The sequence below is a fragment of the Xiphophorus maculatus genome, chromosome 15, assembly GCF_002775205.1.
Source record: "Xiphophorus maculatus strain JP 163 A chromosome 15, X_maculatus-5.0-male, whole genome shotgun sequence".
Taxonomy (NCBI): domain Eukaryota; kingdom Metazoa; phylum Chordata; class Actinopteri; order Cyprinodontiformes; family Poeciliidae; genus Xiphophorus; species Xiphophorus maculatus.
This window is the reverse complement of record NC_036457.1, coordinates 14726748-14742513: the sequence shown is the minus strand read 5'-3', so window position 1 is coordinate 14742513 and position 15766 is coordinate 14726748. Positions and strand designations below refer to the sequence as shown.

Here is a 15766-nt window from a genome sequence, read left to right as displayed (position 1 = left end):
CCTGCTGTACAAACAAACCAGATCATGCTGTTCATCGATTGATTTTTAAAGTACCGTAGTCTGTTTAGGGTCAGTAGAAACCCAATTATTACACACACACGCATGTTTGTGTGACTATCTTTGTGGGGACTTTCCATCGACTTCCATTCATTTCTACAGCCTAAACCAACGTAGCATGTGTCAGAAAAATGGTCCAAACAAGGTTTTACAAGCAAACGCGCGCGCGCACACACACACCCCATCAGAACACAGTTGGCCTACAGACTAACCCACCAGCAGAGCTTTTAAATTCAAGGCCGTTTGGTCAGAGTAAAGGCGAATTGATTACGGCAATGAATTAACAGAGAACAATCAGTTGCACAAATGGAGAGTGCAATTTGCTGATAATGGACAGTTTTACTGGTGCTCAGCCACATTTCATACATCAAATGGATGTGCTGTGTTAAAAGCCAGCCATCGATCTTTGTTCTTGTGCTGTAAGGACTAATAGGCTTTAGTTGTTTGGTCGATTTCTTACACAGAACTATTACCAACCTCAAAAACACGGATAATTGTCTGAGTGATCAATGAAAATAAGTCATGAAGCCACCTGTTTTTCTATGTTTGGGAGACAATTTAGTCATTGGTCAATGTCATTTGTCATAAAGTCATTTTGAATGATGTTCTCATCAAATTCTAGCAAACAGTAACATTGGGACAGGGAGTGCTGCTCTATCCTTCTCAGTCTAGCCAAAGAAAAGCAGTCTCACTCCAACACTTGCTCTGGCATTTCATTAAAAGGACTTTAACCCACAGGGCTGGTACAATGGAGAATGTTTTTGAACCATTACTTTGTTTAACCTTGATGTGGGTCACCAGCATATGCCTAGTCCAAACTTAAAGATGAATAAGTGCAGCAAAAAAACTGAAGTAACAGGTGAACCATGAATTAAATATTGCCGAATTTTATTCGAACTCATTAGTGCCAATATGTCACATACTTTACCATTTATCACACAAAACCACACTAGTGGTGAGCTTAATAACAGTGCTGCTGATGACCCTCTATGTAGCATAAAATGTAATCTACGTGTTGCGCCAGTACAAATAAGTTCAGTTTTAAAGACAAGTGGTTTCAGAAAATGCTGCAACGTTTTGAAAGGAATTTGCACCAAAAGCACTGAAGCATTTCAAAGCTATATTGCATCCCAAACCCAACAGGCACCGCATGTAATCTGTCATGTAATGATCAAACAAATCAATCTCCGACCCCGTTCCATAACACTTTGCTTTACTTTTGCAAAGCAAGCGCCGAAGTCTCCGTATCATCAGGCACACAACTTAGTATTACTCTTTCTACAGTTTAAACATGGTGTTTAGGTCACCTCTTTTGCAGGCTTTGGAGTGATAAAACCTGCAGACATGTTCCATAAAAGATCAAGTAGATCATCCCTTTGAATTTCCAGGATAATTAACAATGGTAAGCGATGAAAAGAAAAACACTGTCAGCAATTAAAGCGCTCCGCTGCACCATTCTTTCCATTCTCTGCTGGACAGAAGTGGAGCACGTCCTTAAAGGGAACTTGCCTCTCTCTAAATCTAATTGGACTGCCCTCAACCTCAGTTGAACCATGTTTTGTCTTCACTCTCCACAATGCCTCCCAGCTTCCTATTTCCAGACTCTCTTATTCTCATGTGTATTTGCTGGTTTTGCCCCAAAGACCCCAGAACATGTTCCGACACACATCCACACCAAGGAAACATGCACCCAGTCGGCTGATGATCCACTATCTCAGCGAGGGAGAGTGACTGTTCCCATGGAAATGGCCTGTCCAAGTGTTTGCACAGCTGACACGCACAGATACAAACATGCATGCACTCCGGCACGGCTCGACCAGCATCAAAGGAGCTGGGCTAATCCCCAGATGTCAACAACAATGGAGAGGAAGAGGAGAAGAGGGGAGGCCTTCATTTATTTATACCTTGGCGTGGTGCAGATCCACTCCGTACATGGAGAGCTTCTTGGCATTTTCTAGAAACTGGAGGTCTGCCTGTGCTGGTGTCATTCCCCTAAAAACGAAAGAATGGCTAAAATTAAATAGAATATCATGATAAGTCGTGCACATAAATATAATCCAGTCAGACTCCCTTGATAACAGCTGAACTATCAAACTATGAGTCAAACTCATTTTCCTCTCTGACCTGTGGGATTTGTGGAGTTCAAGAATCTTCTCCTCCATCTCTTTGTTCTGATTGGGCGCAAACGTCAGCTGACTGATGAAGTCCAAAGGGCGAGGTTGGTCGGGTTCATGGTCGCCTAATTCGGCCTGTAAATTATTCAAAACAGAAATCTATTTTTGGGAAGGTGCCAAGGCTAAATATACTACTGGTCAACATGATTATCGCATACGTTACCTCACAAACACAAGACAACAAAACAGACAGGATATTTTTTGCTGTACCTGCAATGTGTATGACCCCAGCAGAGCGTGAGTGACGAATGAGCAAGGCAGCCGTCCAGAAGCAACATCCTCCCGCAGCTGCAGACACAAAAGGTACCTAAAAATGATAAGGTGAGAAAAAAATTTACTCCAAACTGGAAATGGGTATGGATTAAATGCCTTTGTTATAGTTTTCTCAGTAGGGCAGGTTTCTTTCCATTCTTGTAGCTGAATAACAGGATGTCTTTTACTGATTCTTCAAGAGGTTCCTCCCTGTATCATAAAGATTTCTTCTGCTCAGTTTAGAACTAAAGGAATTTTTGTAGATGGTTCAGGGTTTCTACACTTTCCCACAGCAAAATTCAAGAACCTGTCAAGCATTTTCAAGGTATGTTTTCAAATTTTTCCACTACCACACTGGAGATGAAAACAAAACAGATTAACTAAAAAAAAGATGGTCTCAATTCCCTATGACATTTTATTATTTATAAATATCTTTATGGTAGTATTCCACATCCTATAGCACAGACAATATAAGCCAAAACGTAGCAAAATGTTTTGAAATGTCTGACATACCGGACACTAATTTAACAAAAAAAAAATCCTGAAATGTTAATAACTTTATTTAACATATAAAATATAAGACAATCAATAAGTTACTGTGCCCTTAGGAATAATAAATATGCATTACATTGAAGCAATCCTAATAAACTGTGTTAAGGTAAATTACCTCCCTTCTCAAGTTAAATGCTTAAGCACAATATAAAAAAGGTTTCCTAGCAAAGAGAAATAATTTTGATCATTCTAACTGATCTGAAACAAGGAAAGTGTAGTTTGACTTAACTTCAGCGAGAAAAAAAGATGTATGAAAATATTTGGTTTCACGATACTTATTGTGATAAACAATAATACTGTTGTCCTGAGACCCATCCATCCATCCATTTTCTGTTCACCCCTTGTCCCTAATGGGTTCGGGAGGGGTGCTGGTGCCTATCTCCAGCTACGTTCCGGGCGAGAGGCAGGGTACACCCTGGACAGGTTGCCAGTCTGTCGCAGGGCAACACAGAGACATACAGGACAAACAACCATTCACGCAGGGAGAATTTAGAGAGACCAATTAACCTGACAGTCATGTTTTTGGACTGTGGGAGGAAGCCGGAGTACCCGGAGAGAACCCACGCATGCACAGGGAGAACATGCAAACTCCATGCAGAAAGACCCTGGCCGGGAATCGAACCCAGGACCTTCTTGCTGCAAGGCAACAGTGCTACCAACTGCGCCACTGTGCAGCCCTCTGTCCTGAGACCATTTTCAAGTAATATAATAGTAATAATGGCTAATAATGGCACAATAATGCAAGAACACATTCAGAAATCAGATATACAGAAATCAAGCAGCTTCTGAGCCTTGAAAAAAGCTATTTGAAATTAATTTTGAAGCATTTTGAAGGATTTCAAGCACTGGTACGAACCCTGATGTAAATTACAAAGTACTGACCCATGAGAACATGGGTGTATAAAATGTATAAAAATATGGGTTTATGTTTATTTACCCAAGTTTAATCAGAAGGAAAAACTATTACAAGTGAGAAGAAATCCAGCATCAAGTTTCAACTTAGCTGAGCGTTTCCCTGCTACTCTATGAAGAGTTGTGTGGCTTCAGAGCATATTGTTTTGGCATTAGGGCCAGACCCAGTCTTCAATGGGTCTGCTTCACTTTCACTGACTTTACTCCATGACTCACATTTTCAGCCAGAGTGGGCCGTTGTTTTCAGCAAATCTGAACAACAAAGAGCCTAACATAAAACAGCAGGCCAAAGCAGCAGAACGTAATGGATACTTTATCACAAAAACAGACATCTGGTGGAGAACAAAAACACCACTGAAACACAAGTAGATATTGTGATGGTATTTTATTTATTTTTTTTGGTGACAAGAAGAAAGTCACCCATGAATGCATGAAGTATCACTCTGGGTCTGCTAGTAGGTGGGATTGGGCGGCATAATGGCTGGACGTTAAGTTGAAAGGGGATTATTTGGAAACACAGTGTTTCTACAAGCCATCTACCCTGCGAGACTATTTCTCTTGCATGGTTATAATTCAGTAACCATGCGAGAGAGAAGCCAGAAAGACAGCTCAGAATATATTTCTGCTCGGTTCAGTAGGTTTCGACTAGACCATGCTGTTCTCTTCCACTCATTTAGCTGATTTCTAGTTTATTGTTTTTGTTAGCTTGCCTTGTTCAAAGTGTTCATTTTTCATTCACTATAGCAACACTGACAAAAAAAAGTCATGTTGTGATCACCAAGTCTTCACAACAGTTTATTTTCAGGCTTTTGTTTGCATTTTTTACCAAATGGTGTTAGTAATTGTGGAAGTTGAGTGTGTGTGTGTGTCTGCGGGCGTGTGCGTGCGTGTGTGTGAGTACCTTGTGATGTCCTCAGTAAGCTGTGATGGGTCAGGAGGGTAAAACTTGACACCGAATGCAAACTGCCAGTTGTTACCTGGAGAACGAAATATTCAATTAAGTGATTTACATCGCAGTAAAACAAGGAAACAGAGCGGAAAATACAACAGAACATGTATATAAATTCTTAAAAGAAAATGACAATAAAAGCAGATGAGATTCATAAAAAATAATACAGGACAGCTGTTATGCAGCATGTTCCCAGACACAAATGAGCAAATCTGGTGCTGTATAACACCCCCCTTCCCCACCAGCTTTACTAAATGCCATGCTTCATTTCAGTCTTCAATGAGATCAAAAAAAGGAGCCGTCATCACCAGCAACATGACAGCGAACGTCTTCAACAACCCGTCATAACGTGGCCTTCATTTATGTTCTGTTCTGGCTGCATCCAAAAGGCCAGGCTGTCATGGCCTTCGCCCAGTCTGTTGAGTTTTGTTCCACTCAACAAAAAATGTCCGGGTGATGTAATGCAGATCACATCATCTGGGTATTTTATTCTTAGAAAACATGACATCAGAGAGAAATCAAACACATGGAAAAGATGCATCACACTGGTTGAAAACATCTTCAGATTCAGGTTTTTGACTCCTAATAGATTTGATAAATAGGTTGTTTGATAAGTATTTCCAATAGAAAAAAAAAGTATGCAAATTTAAAACTAAAGAATACATTATTCGACATTAATGTAACTGGAAAGTATTCGTAGCGTTTACTGTTGATTTTGTGCCCGTTTTGTTCAAATAATAACTAACTATTATTTTTGTAACGGATTATTCTACCAATTATTTGGACGATAAACCATATAGATAATTTGGCATATCCTATAGATTTTTCATTTAATCTCTTCAGTTTTTTAATACAATGTTAGAAATGCACTAAAAAATGCAAAAGATGCTAAAAAACTGACACTTTAGGAGTTTTGTGGTAGAGAATATTTACAGACAAAAATGTTTTCATTATAAAAGCTAAACATATATACATTTTGTACAGCTTTGGCTTAATTACTGTTTTAAATACGTTTTTTTTATATAGAAAAATTGCCTTTTTTGAGTCTGTATATTCCAATTAATGATAAATCAATGACTAAATTAGCTGACAATTATTTCAATAATAATGACTAATCATTTCAGCCATAGTTATGTTTAGATAAAACATTTTTAATATATTCATACAAAATGGCATCAGACATGTTTTCACTCTGTCGTTCTAGGCTCTTTTGAGATTTTTTTTATGAAGAAATCCATACTGAAAGATGTCAAGTAAAGTAACAAAACGTGCAAAAAGGGAAACAATTTGATGAATTATACTGATGCTACTGCAGCACAACCAGATAAGAGGATTTTAATATCTCTCTCAGATCCTTTTAGCTGAAAATCATCTAGAACTGCAGATAGATATGCCTGCTTATGCTCATTACAGGACAATCCTGGATGAAAGTGTCCAGTGAGGCACGTAGACCTGTCGGAGACAGTTTGATGAAGGACCAAACCTGACCACTGCTGTTAAATATTAACAGCGGCCACACGCACAGTTGAGGTCTAAACCTGGCCTACATCCAGACCTGCTCGCTTTGCATGCCCTCCAGTTAGATTCAGCATAACATTACAGGTGAGATTAAATCTTGCTGCCGTTTTCTGTCAAAACAAACACCCGTTCACTTCCTGCAGGACTAAATGTTTCATTGTGGGATGTAAAAACCGACTTCAGACATTTTACTTGTCATTATTTGTAGAATCAGCATATTTTTAAAGGTTCACGTCATGTAGATGGAGTGCAGAATAGGCATGACCAGTGTCTTAAAAAAACACAAAGATAAAGATACATAGAGACTGTCCCCCTATAGACTGTCATTAAAAGTGACACATTGTTGTTTCTGCACATTAACCAATATGTGCAGAAACATATTGGTTAAGCAGTTCCTTAAGCAGTGCCAAAGTGTGATTTTTTAAGTCAATTCAACCGAATAAGGAAACCTAGAAATATTATTTGATTTATTTAGAAGTTTAAAAGCAGACTACTTAGCGGACTGCAAAATATTTCATGAATCTCTAGTAGAAAGCTCTGTATACGTTTCCACTCCAGCTATGAGCTCTGTCTGTACACTTACAGTGTGCCCATCTAGCCATCAATCCATCTTATGCGTGGTTCTGTTCACGCTGCCTCTGATTTAATAAACAAGATTCTCTGCCTTGTCTTAAACTGACTGAATTTTTTAAAACCCTTCAGGAAAAAGTGACCCATTTAAATCGGAATATTCTGATCTGTGTAAACAACCGTAGATCTTCTGGCGGCTTGGGAGGTTCCCAGACTTTATTGAGCATGACAGAAAAAAAACAAACAAAAAAAAACATGTCGTTAGGAAATGCACTACGTCAACCAGGAATGTGTTTGATGTGATTTTACGTCCCCAGGACATTACTTGCAGTGCCTTGTGAGGCTATTTATAAGCTGGATGAAAATTGTAACATTTGTCAAGTTCCAACCATAAACTTTCATTTTATGAGAAAGACCAATAAAAAGGAGGACATAAATGTTAAGTGGGAGGAAAATGATAAGCATAGTTTTTACTTTTTTTTACAACTGCAAACCTAGAAAGTGTGGTGTAAATTTGTAATCATCCCTCTTTACTCTGACACCCCTAAATAAAATCTAGAAGTCACCTACTTGATAAATATAATTCCCTGTACGCAATTTACATTTACATTATAAATGTAGCTGTTGTGTGAATGTTTTAAAGCAGGGATGTCCAAAGTGTGGCCCAGGGACCATTTGAGGTCCTTGGAATGACTTTGTCCTGGTCCTCAATCATAATTCAAGTTCCTAAATTACATCTGCCAGCAAAGATTTTAAAGCTTTTAAAATCTCACATTTTTGCACAACTGCAAAACCTACCAAAAATCTTTATTCACTTAAAAAGCCAGGCCAGGCAAGCAGAGCTTTAATCAAAAGAAGCAGCCTGGAGGCTTAAAGTAGCTGGAGGAGCTTTAGAAATCAACGATGTGAAGCTGTTGACTTTGCAACTATTAGTTGTGCACTTAACAACTCTAGCCTTTATGAAAGTGTGGAAAGATGAATCCCAAGGTTGAAAGATCGTCCCAGTTGCATGTTTCTCACAAGCCTTTTAGCACAAACAGCAGACATGCCGAATAAAATGTTTGGGTTAATTCGGGGCCAAACTGAAACTTTTAGGTCTTCATGGAAAACACGCCTGTGTACTTTCTAGCATAAGTCCTGGAGAAACTGACAGGCGCTTTAGATTTCAACCCATCTTTATTTGCATCCGCACTGTGATGGCTGCCCTCAAAATGACAGCAGTTTAGGGAAGAATGGTGTCAACCCTGTGATTTGCGTAAAGCAACGGCCGCATACATAAAGGTTGTGAGTGAACGCTTTTCTAAACATTCACACACCAAAAAATGCAAATAAATGAGCACATAGAGTGAGATGTATAGCACTTAGAGCATTTATATAGGCATTTATGCACACCACACACTCTTGCATAGAGTCTGGGATAAACCGCATGCGTTCTGCACACACCCAAACTCCACTGTCTCACACATCTGCTAATTAACAAAATGTAAACTTTTTTCGAGCCTAAATTACATGGTTGTACTGTGAAGTTACAGGCTTTGTAAGAACTTGTTTTTACTTATACGGCAAACATAAGAAGAAGCAAGGTATGAACGGCATAAAAAGACGAATTAGAACATTTCTAACTTTTATGGCTATTGGTCAGATTTATTGAGCTTCTTTTTAAAAGAGCTGGAGGAAAACCCTGGGAATACAAGAAACAGACAAGTTTGTAGGCAAATGAAGGTCTAAACCGAACTTTTAATTTAAGACAAAGCACATGCAATCTCAGAACAGAACAGCTGACTGGATTTAGATCAATAATAACCCAATAACAGACTTTGACATTTTCTCAAGCTGATGTAACCGTCCCATAGTTACTGTCATGCTTTGTGTATATAAAACCAAGCAAGACGTTGTAAGCTTAGCAGCTGCCAACACTCCTCCAGTAGGTGCCAACCCTAAACAGGTGAAACACCACACTTTATCTCACATTTAAATATTAACAACAGGTAATGAAAAGGTCTTTAAATAATGAAGCAGAGTGATGACACCCTTGGTAAACTCTTTAATGCCGCATGACTGCTGTCATTTGGCTTCCAGTGTCTCTGGTGTTTTGTTCAAGTAGTTTGTTTTTCTTCTGACAGCAGGACAATCGATTCATTAATTATAAATGTATTATTCAGACCATTTGGCTACATTCAGTATGCTAGTTTTTTTAATTATAAACAGCCTACATGGATGGATGGATGGATGGATGGATGGATGGAAATCAAACAAATGGATGACACAGATTGGATGGATGGATGGATGGATGGAAACATAATAAAGTATAAACAAAAATCTGAAACGGGAGATTAGCAAAGGTCAACTTACTGCGAATTTGTCTCTTAATCTCCTTTGTGGGGTCCAACCAACACTGGGGGGTCATAGAAGGAGAAACACACAGCAACAGGAGAATCAAAATCCTGAATCAATGCAGCCTTTCATGTTTAAGCCTAAAACCCAAGCAGTACACACCTTCTCATCATGGTTGTCCTTGTACATCAGGCCAAAGTAGTCCTTCTCCAACAGATTTAGGTGCTCACACACCTTGAAGAACAAGTACTGCCCCTTAGCTCGTTTCTGCTGAGACAAAATGAAAGAAAGTTCATCACAAACAACCACTTCTAACATCATTTGAAAACTTGAAATTAAAAGTTTAGTAGTAAATTTCTCTGCAATCTGTTAGATTACTCTCTGCTCTTTAGTACAGTGTCTTCATCTGTCTCACATTCCTTCATAGGCCTGATAGCGGCTTTAGCCCTAAAATCCTCCGCACTCAGCTATGAAAATGACATTTAACAACCATCTGTGAATGCGTGCCCAAGTGTGTGCACCCAAACACACAGCGGTCCCCTTCAGACAGTCAGAAGGTCAAAGGAAGGAGGGTGGAAAAGAAGCGGAAGGCGATCACAAAGAACAAAGTACCGTAATTATATGAGGTCAAATTCTTCTACTTTTGAGTTATTTGGTGGAGCCTCACTCTAATGCTGGTGGTCAGACAGAGAGGAGGGCATTGCTCACAGACAGGCCAGGGAGCGTGGTGGAAGTGGAAGGACGCAGATAAAAGAAATAATTTTCCTTTTGTCCTGGGACAACTGGAAACACCTGTGGTATTTTCCTAAACTTGCTCAAGGCAAAATGAACGTGAGAATGCAACACTTTTAGAGTGTTGTTTTGTCTCGCCACAAAGCGCTACCGCTGGCTTCCAACACTTATCAATACTACAGACGTTTGTTGACTCAGACCATGTGACACCAAGACTCTCCCCTCTAAAACATCAAATACAGGATTAATGCAAGTTCCACCAATTCAAATATAAGACTTTTAAAACTATTATGAGTAAAAGATCTGTAACACAACAGAAATATACAAAAAAAAAAAAAAATTGCAAGGGACCAAAACAGTAAAATTTCTGCGGTCTTTTGGTGACTCTTGGCAGCAGCTTTGTGTATCTAACAGAATGCCGTTAGCAGTTAGCATATGCTAGCAGCTAATGAGACATATGCTAGCAGCCAATGGCTTGTTTGTTTTCTCACTGGCCAGCTAGCTGGAAAGCAAACTAGCTAGCTAGCCAGCTACCGAGCAAGTATTAGAAGCTCGTTACCAATAGCTTTAACCGGCTTAAGTCATGGCACGTAATGAGTGAAGATGTCTGAGATTAAATAGATAAAATTAAAGAGAGAAATTTAAGACCTGTGATTAACATATTTACGGTCAACTCACATATTCTTTAATGAATGCAAGACATTTTCAAAACTTACTTTTCCATGAATGAGACAACTTTTTAAAAGACTTTTTAGGATGGTGGACACCTTGTATATTTATTGTAAGTCCTGAATATTTTAATTGTAGAAAAAAGCATGTGATCAGAACATATAAATCTGTGGTATTGCCTGTGTTGGAGGTCTGCTAGCAGAACAGAAAATTTAATCTCTGGAATGCATTGTGCATCTTTCCAGGTCGCCATGCTAACTATGCCAGCATGTGGAGTGAGGGATGGAGGGGTGTGTGTGTGTGTGTTTCACTACAGGACAATAGAAGTTAGATGCAGTATCAGCGTTATCTGTTGTGCCACAAAGCAGCCACTGTTCAAACAACCGTAGACTCTCACAAGCGAGTAGGTTAGGCGTTGGCACACTGTAGCTCAGGGAGCCGGTTTGCCACAGTCCATTCCCGAGTGCAGGATTGTGAACCCTAATGTTAAAACCATCAGAATTCGGTGCCTGTTCTGCTTAAAGACGCTCGATGCAGAAATGCAGACGAGGACCAAGTGGATCTGCACAATGGCTATTTTGGGATGCTTCCCACTGGATGGAGGCAAGTGTGGGAATGTGAGGGGTTGTAGGGATAAAAATGTCCACACTGTGTGGGAAATATTTTCAAGCAAACTGAAATGATGAAAAAATTGGGACAAAAAAAAAAGGCAGTAAAAGGGATGGTTTGGCTTTTTTATGGCAGAACAGAAAACTTAATGTGCCAGCCTCACCACACTGATGATCTCTCTGCGGTTCTGTTCTCGCTCCGCTTTGTCTATTTTAACGAAACAACAGTTGCTCCTGTGTTATATTTAGGCTAATTCAGATGTACCGTTTCTCTCTTAAATCAATCATTTTTATTGTATTTAAGTAAACAGGGGCGTGCTGTGGTGGCGCAGGGGGATAGCACGCCCCACATTTGGAGGCCTTAGACCCGTGGACGTCGCGGGTTCGACCTTTGCCGCATGTCCTCCTTCAAAAATGGCGTCGGCTCAGCTGGCTGCCTGCAGACGCAGCTCCTGTCGTGTGTGTGTTAATCTGTGTATAAAAAATTCTTGCTGTAACTGCGAAATAATATCCCTGCTGGGATGAATAAAGTAATTCTTAAAAAAACAAATGTCTTAAGCTGTTAATGCTTAATCTGTAATATAGTATTGGTATACTGTTCATCTAAGCTAGGGGTGTCCAAAGTGGGTCCTTGAGGGCCGGCATCCTGCATGTTTTAGTTCTCTCCCTGGTGGTAGTAACAACCTTTTCAGCATGTCAATGTTCTTCTTAGGCCATCTAATGAGCCATCATTGGATCCAGGTGCATTAAACCAGGGAGAGAACTAAACATGCCGGATGCCGGCCCTCGAGGACCAACTTTGGGCATCCCTGATTTAAGTACACCTTCTTCCACATGATTGCAGCAAATTGAATTTATTTTGGCTTTCTTTCAGCAACATAAAGTGAAAAACTGTGGATAGAGTAAAAGGGCATGAAAACTTTTCAAAACAATATAAGTTGCTGTGTCTGTAGGAGAATGGGGGGGTATAAGGCACGTGTCCATTGGGGAGCAACAGATGGAGAAAAGTAATCTGGTGGAACCCCCTAATCTGCTCAATGTGTGTGTGAGTGTGTTTTATTCCCCGGACGAGCCCCCATCAGGTTGGTCCGCTTTGCAATGTGAGCAGGTGGTGCTTCCATCATGGCTATGCTTTGAATCAGAAAGTTAAATACCCCAGAGCTTTTTTTCCCCCCAACAAAGACACACACCAGATCTGATCCTATTAGTGATTACATCACTGGCACAAAGCCACTCACGTGCTTTGGGCTAAACAAGCCTACTTTTATTTACAGATGAATTTCATTGACATCTTACCTCCACCTCGCAGGTGAAGTCAGTCCCATCCAGGAGGGTAACGTGACACACCACCACCTTCATTTTGTTCTTCCTCACCAGGCGAAGAGGAGACTGGAAAATCGAAGTCTGGTTTTCTCCTCCGTCTGTTTCAGCCTCTACGTGTCCTTCTGGCTCCTTCTTCTTCTCCTCCTCCTCTGCTCCTTCTCCGTCTGCAGTCTCTTTGGTTTTCTCCGGACTTTTTGAAGTGGTGTCTTCCACCTTCTCTTCCTTTGCCAGCGGCTGCAAGAAAAAAGCGAGGCAAAACTCAGTTGTTATTGATGCTCTGATTTCTTTATTATCATATTCAAACCCAAACTGTTAGCTGGAACTCAGTGGGAAGTTCCCAGTTGGCTCTCTTTAATGCTCCTTGTGTGATTTTCTCTCCAGTTTGATGTTGTTTAAAGAAAAGCAGGCGTTTCTTTTGGCCTGGAGACTGAAATGTTGATGTCAATGGGTGGGCCCACTTAGCATAATGTGATCAGAGGATGGAAGAACACATGTAAGCAAGCTGGAGAAAATTTTCAAGTCTTTCCTTCATTCTTTCCGGGTAAAGAAACAAATCTAAAGAGAATACTGTTGCACATACATGTTTATCAGCTTGATGTCTTTTTTTAAGAGGTAATCTCCTTAAAATGTTCCTCCCTTAACTGTGAAGTGGAAAATCTTGGTTTTCAAAGTTTTTCTTATCCATTAAAATTAGAAAAATGTAATGTGCATTCCTTTACTATGACACTCCTAAATCCAGTCAAGTGCCATCTCTGCAGTTCATACAGAGTTAGCAGTTCAATTCAGTTTTTAATTTATATAGCGCCAATTCACAACAAATGTCATCTTGAGGCACTTTACAAAAATTATTATTTAAATTCACTCTCACATACTTTCCAATTGATCCTAATTATCAAACAACAGAGTAAGCTCAATTAATTATTCAAAGTGGTTTGAAAACCATGGGCGACTTGGTTGTATTTCTGACTAGTACTCTCTAAACTTCTATATTTTAATTTGTAAAAGATTTTTAAAATGATGCAGAATATTTCTAGCACTACTTTATGTTGCTCTGTCACATAAAATCTCCTTAAGATACATTGAAGTTTGCAGTTTCAACATGACAAAAAGTGAAGATAAACACACTGTAAATCATCTCTATGGCTCCTGTTGTAATTTTTTCCAAACATTTTGGACTAAATTCACATGACATCTGAAAGTACAGCTCCCATTTTCCCATTTCAGCCATGATGCTGATGATACACACAGCAAAACCCTTACCTCAGTGTCTGCACTGACGTTGGAATTAGATTCAGGCTGTGTTGCTTCCTTGACTTCCTCTGACTTCACTTCCTCTTTCTCTTCCACTTCCTCGGCGTGGCCGTTCACCTCCGGGGCAGGCTCCTCCTCTCCCTCTACCCCCTTGCTGACGGGTTCCTCTGTTGCTGGGACCTCCTTTGTTGGAGATGTCTAAATGAGTAGAATTTATGATTTTTTTTTTATTTTAGACCTTAGATAACACACCTTGCTTTGAAGATCCAGTAAACAGACACTGATAGTGAAATTGAAATCTTGCTTTTCAAGCAGTCTCAACAGCATAGTAACATCAGTGTGACTTTACCTGGCTTTGAGATTTCTGCTTCTTAAACCATGTTGGCAAGTATCGAGTTATCCCTTTGCCTTCTTTGCCCTCTTTTTCCTTCTCTTTCCCCTTTTCCTTCTCCTCTCCCTCAACGTTTGCTATTTCCTGGCTCTCTTCCTTGGCCGTCTCCGATTGGTCCGGCTGAGCAGGTGACTCCTCTGCTTTCTCCTTCACCTCTGTCTCAGAGCCCGCTTCTGTTGTCATGGTGATGGGTCAATCTGTAGTAAAAAAAAAAAAGAAGAAAAGAAAAAGGAGGTGAGTGATGAAGCATGATGTGATGAAATGTATTTTGGGTTTTACGACTCCTACAAAAGCATGAAGGTATGCTGTACGTTAAACCCACTGCAAATATTTGCCTAACACAAATAACAGCTGGGAGCAGGTGAAGTCATTAGTTTATGATATCACATTTCCACAGAGACGTTCACCTGGGTCACTAGCTGGTTACAAGCACATCTATGTAAACCCAGAGGAAGAGAAGAGAGTTCCTCAATTGTTAAAATATGAGTCACAACAGTTTTGTCCTGCAGCTGCGGTCAGCATACACAAACTCTTCAACCCAAATTTTTTTGGCAGCACCGTCCACACACAACCTGTCACAGCAACAGACACTTTCAAGCAGCTTGACACTAATTTGTTGATAGCACTGCGAGACGATGACATCGCTTCTCTAGGGGAAGTAAAGGTCATGGATGTGAGGAGAACAAGTTTGAAAGTAAAAACGTGTTATTTAAATAATATTTAAGATGTCATTCCTCTTGAATCATCTTTATTTTTTCCTTATTAACATCTTAAACGGTAATTGACTTTCATTTCTCTGGTCTGCCATGTTAGATAAAAGCAGACACACAAACATCCACAGTGCAGCAGCGGTGCAAAGGGAGGGGGTCGGAGTAAAAATAGAACAGGGGTTCTTACGCATGATTGGCTAATGAGGTGGAGCTGGGAGGTGGAGAGATGGATAGGGAAAGGTGTGTGTGTGTCTGGGAGAAGCAATAAACCAGTTGAGTAGAGAACAAAAACGAGGAGATAAACACTTCTTAAGAGGTAAACCCAGTCCAATAAAACATAAAACATAAGAACCACGGCTGAAGATACTTTAGAGTTTTCTCCGATTCTTTAGCATTTCTCATAGAGGTTCAATGATAAGTCAAGGAAAAAATAAGGGAATCAAAACAATTTGCTAAAAGTAAGAAGTTGCTTATAGATCCAGGAATGGAAAAGTAAAACTGAGCTGCACATAAGCAAGCTTTGATTCTGTTTCAGAAAATGTGTCACAGAGTTGATGTTTTACTGCAGAGTCAAGGCGAAACTTTCCTATCGGCATCAGAGTAGCAATGTAGAAATACTATAACAGGCGTGCTATACTATAACAGATGGTAAGCGAGCTGTGCCTGAAGACCATCTGCAGAGCGAAGTAAACCTCCAATCTTTAGTCTCATCTCTTGGGGTTTGCCTCCAACAGGTTCTTCTGCCAGGATTGCCCTGAATTTAG

At 39.9% G+C, this 15766-nt stretch overlaps 1 protein-coding gene across 15 annotated transcripts in view; it reads right to left on the bottom strand.

Moving 5' to 3' along the window:
• epb41l2 (erythrocyte membrane protein band 4.1 like 2) overlaps nt 1–15766 on the bottom strand; it is a 55435-nt gene that overhangs the window by 21166 nt on the left and 18503 nt on the right. For 13 of the 15 annotated variants that reach the window (XM_023347921.1, XM_023347928.1, XM_023347932.1 and 10 more), the window contains exons 2-10: nt 14251–14489; nt 13911–14099; nt 12624–12884; nt 9481–9588; nt 9337–9379; nt 4849–4924; nt 2442–2538; nt 2182–2306; nt 1962–2049 (exon numbers count right to left, since the gene is read on the bottom strand). In XM_023347921.1, the coding sequence (XP_023203689.1) occupies nt 1962–2049; nt 2182–2306; nt 2442–2538; nt 4849–4924; nt 9337–9379; nt 9481–9588; nt 12624–12884; nt 13911–14099; nt 14251–14475 (1212 nt within the window). In that variant the 5' untranslated portion in view covers nt 14476–14489. The remainder of the gene's footprint in view (nt 1–1961; nt 2050–2181; nt 2307–2441; nt 2539–4848; nt 4925–9336; nt 9380–9480; nt 9589–12623; nt 12885–13910; nt 14100–14250; nt 14490–15766) is intronic. The other 2 variants (XM_023347931.1, XM_023347924.1) reach the window with 2 other exon arrangements.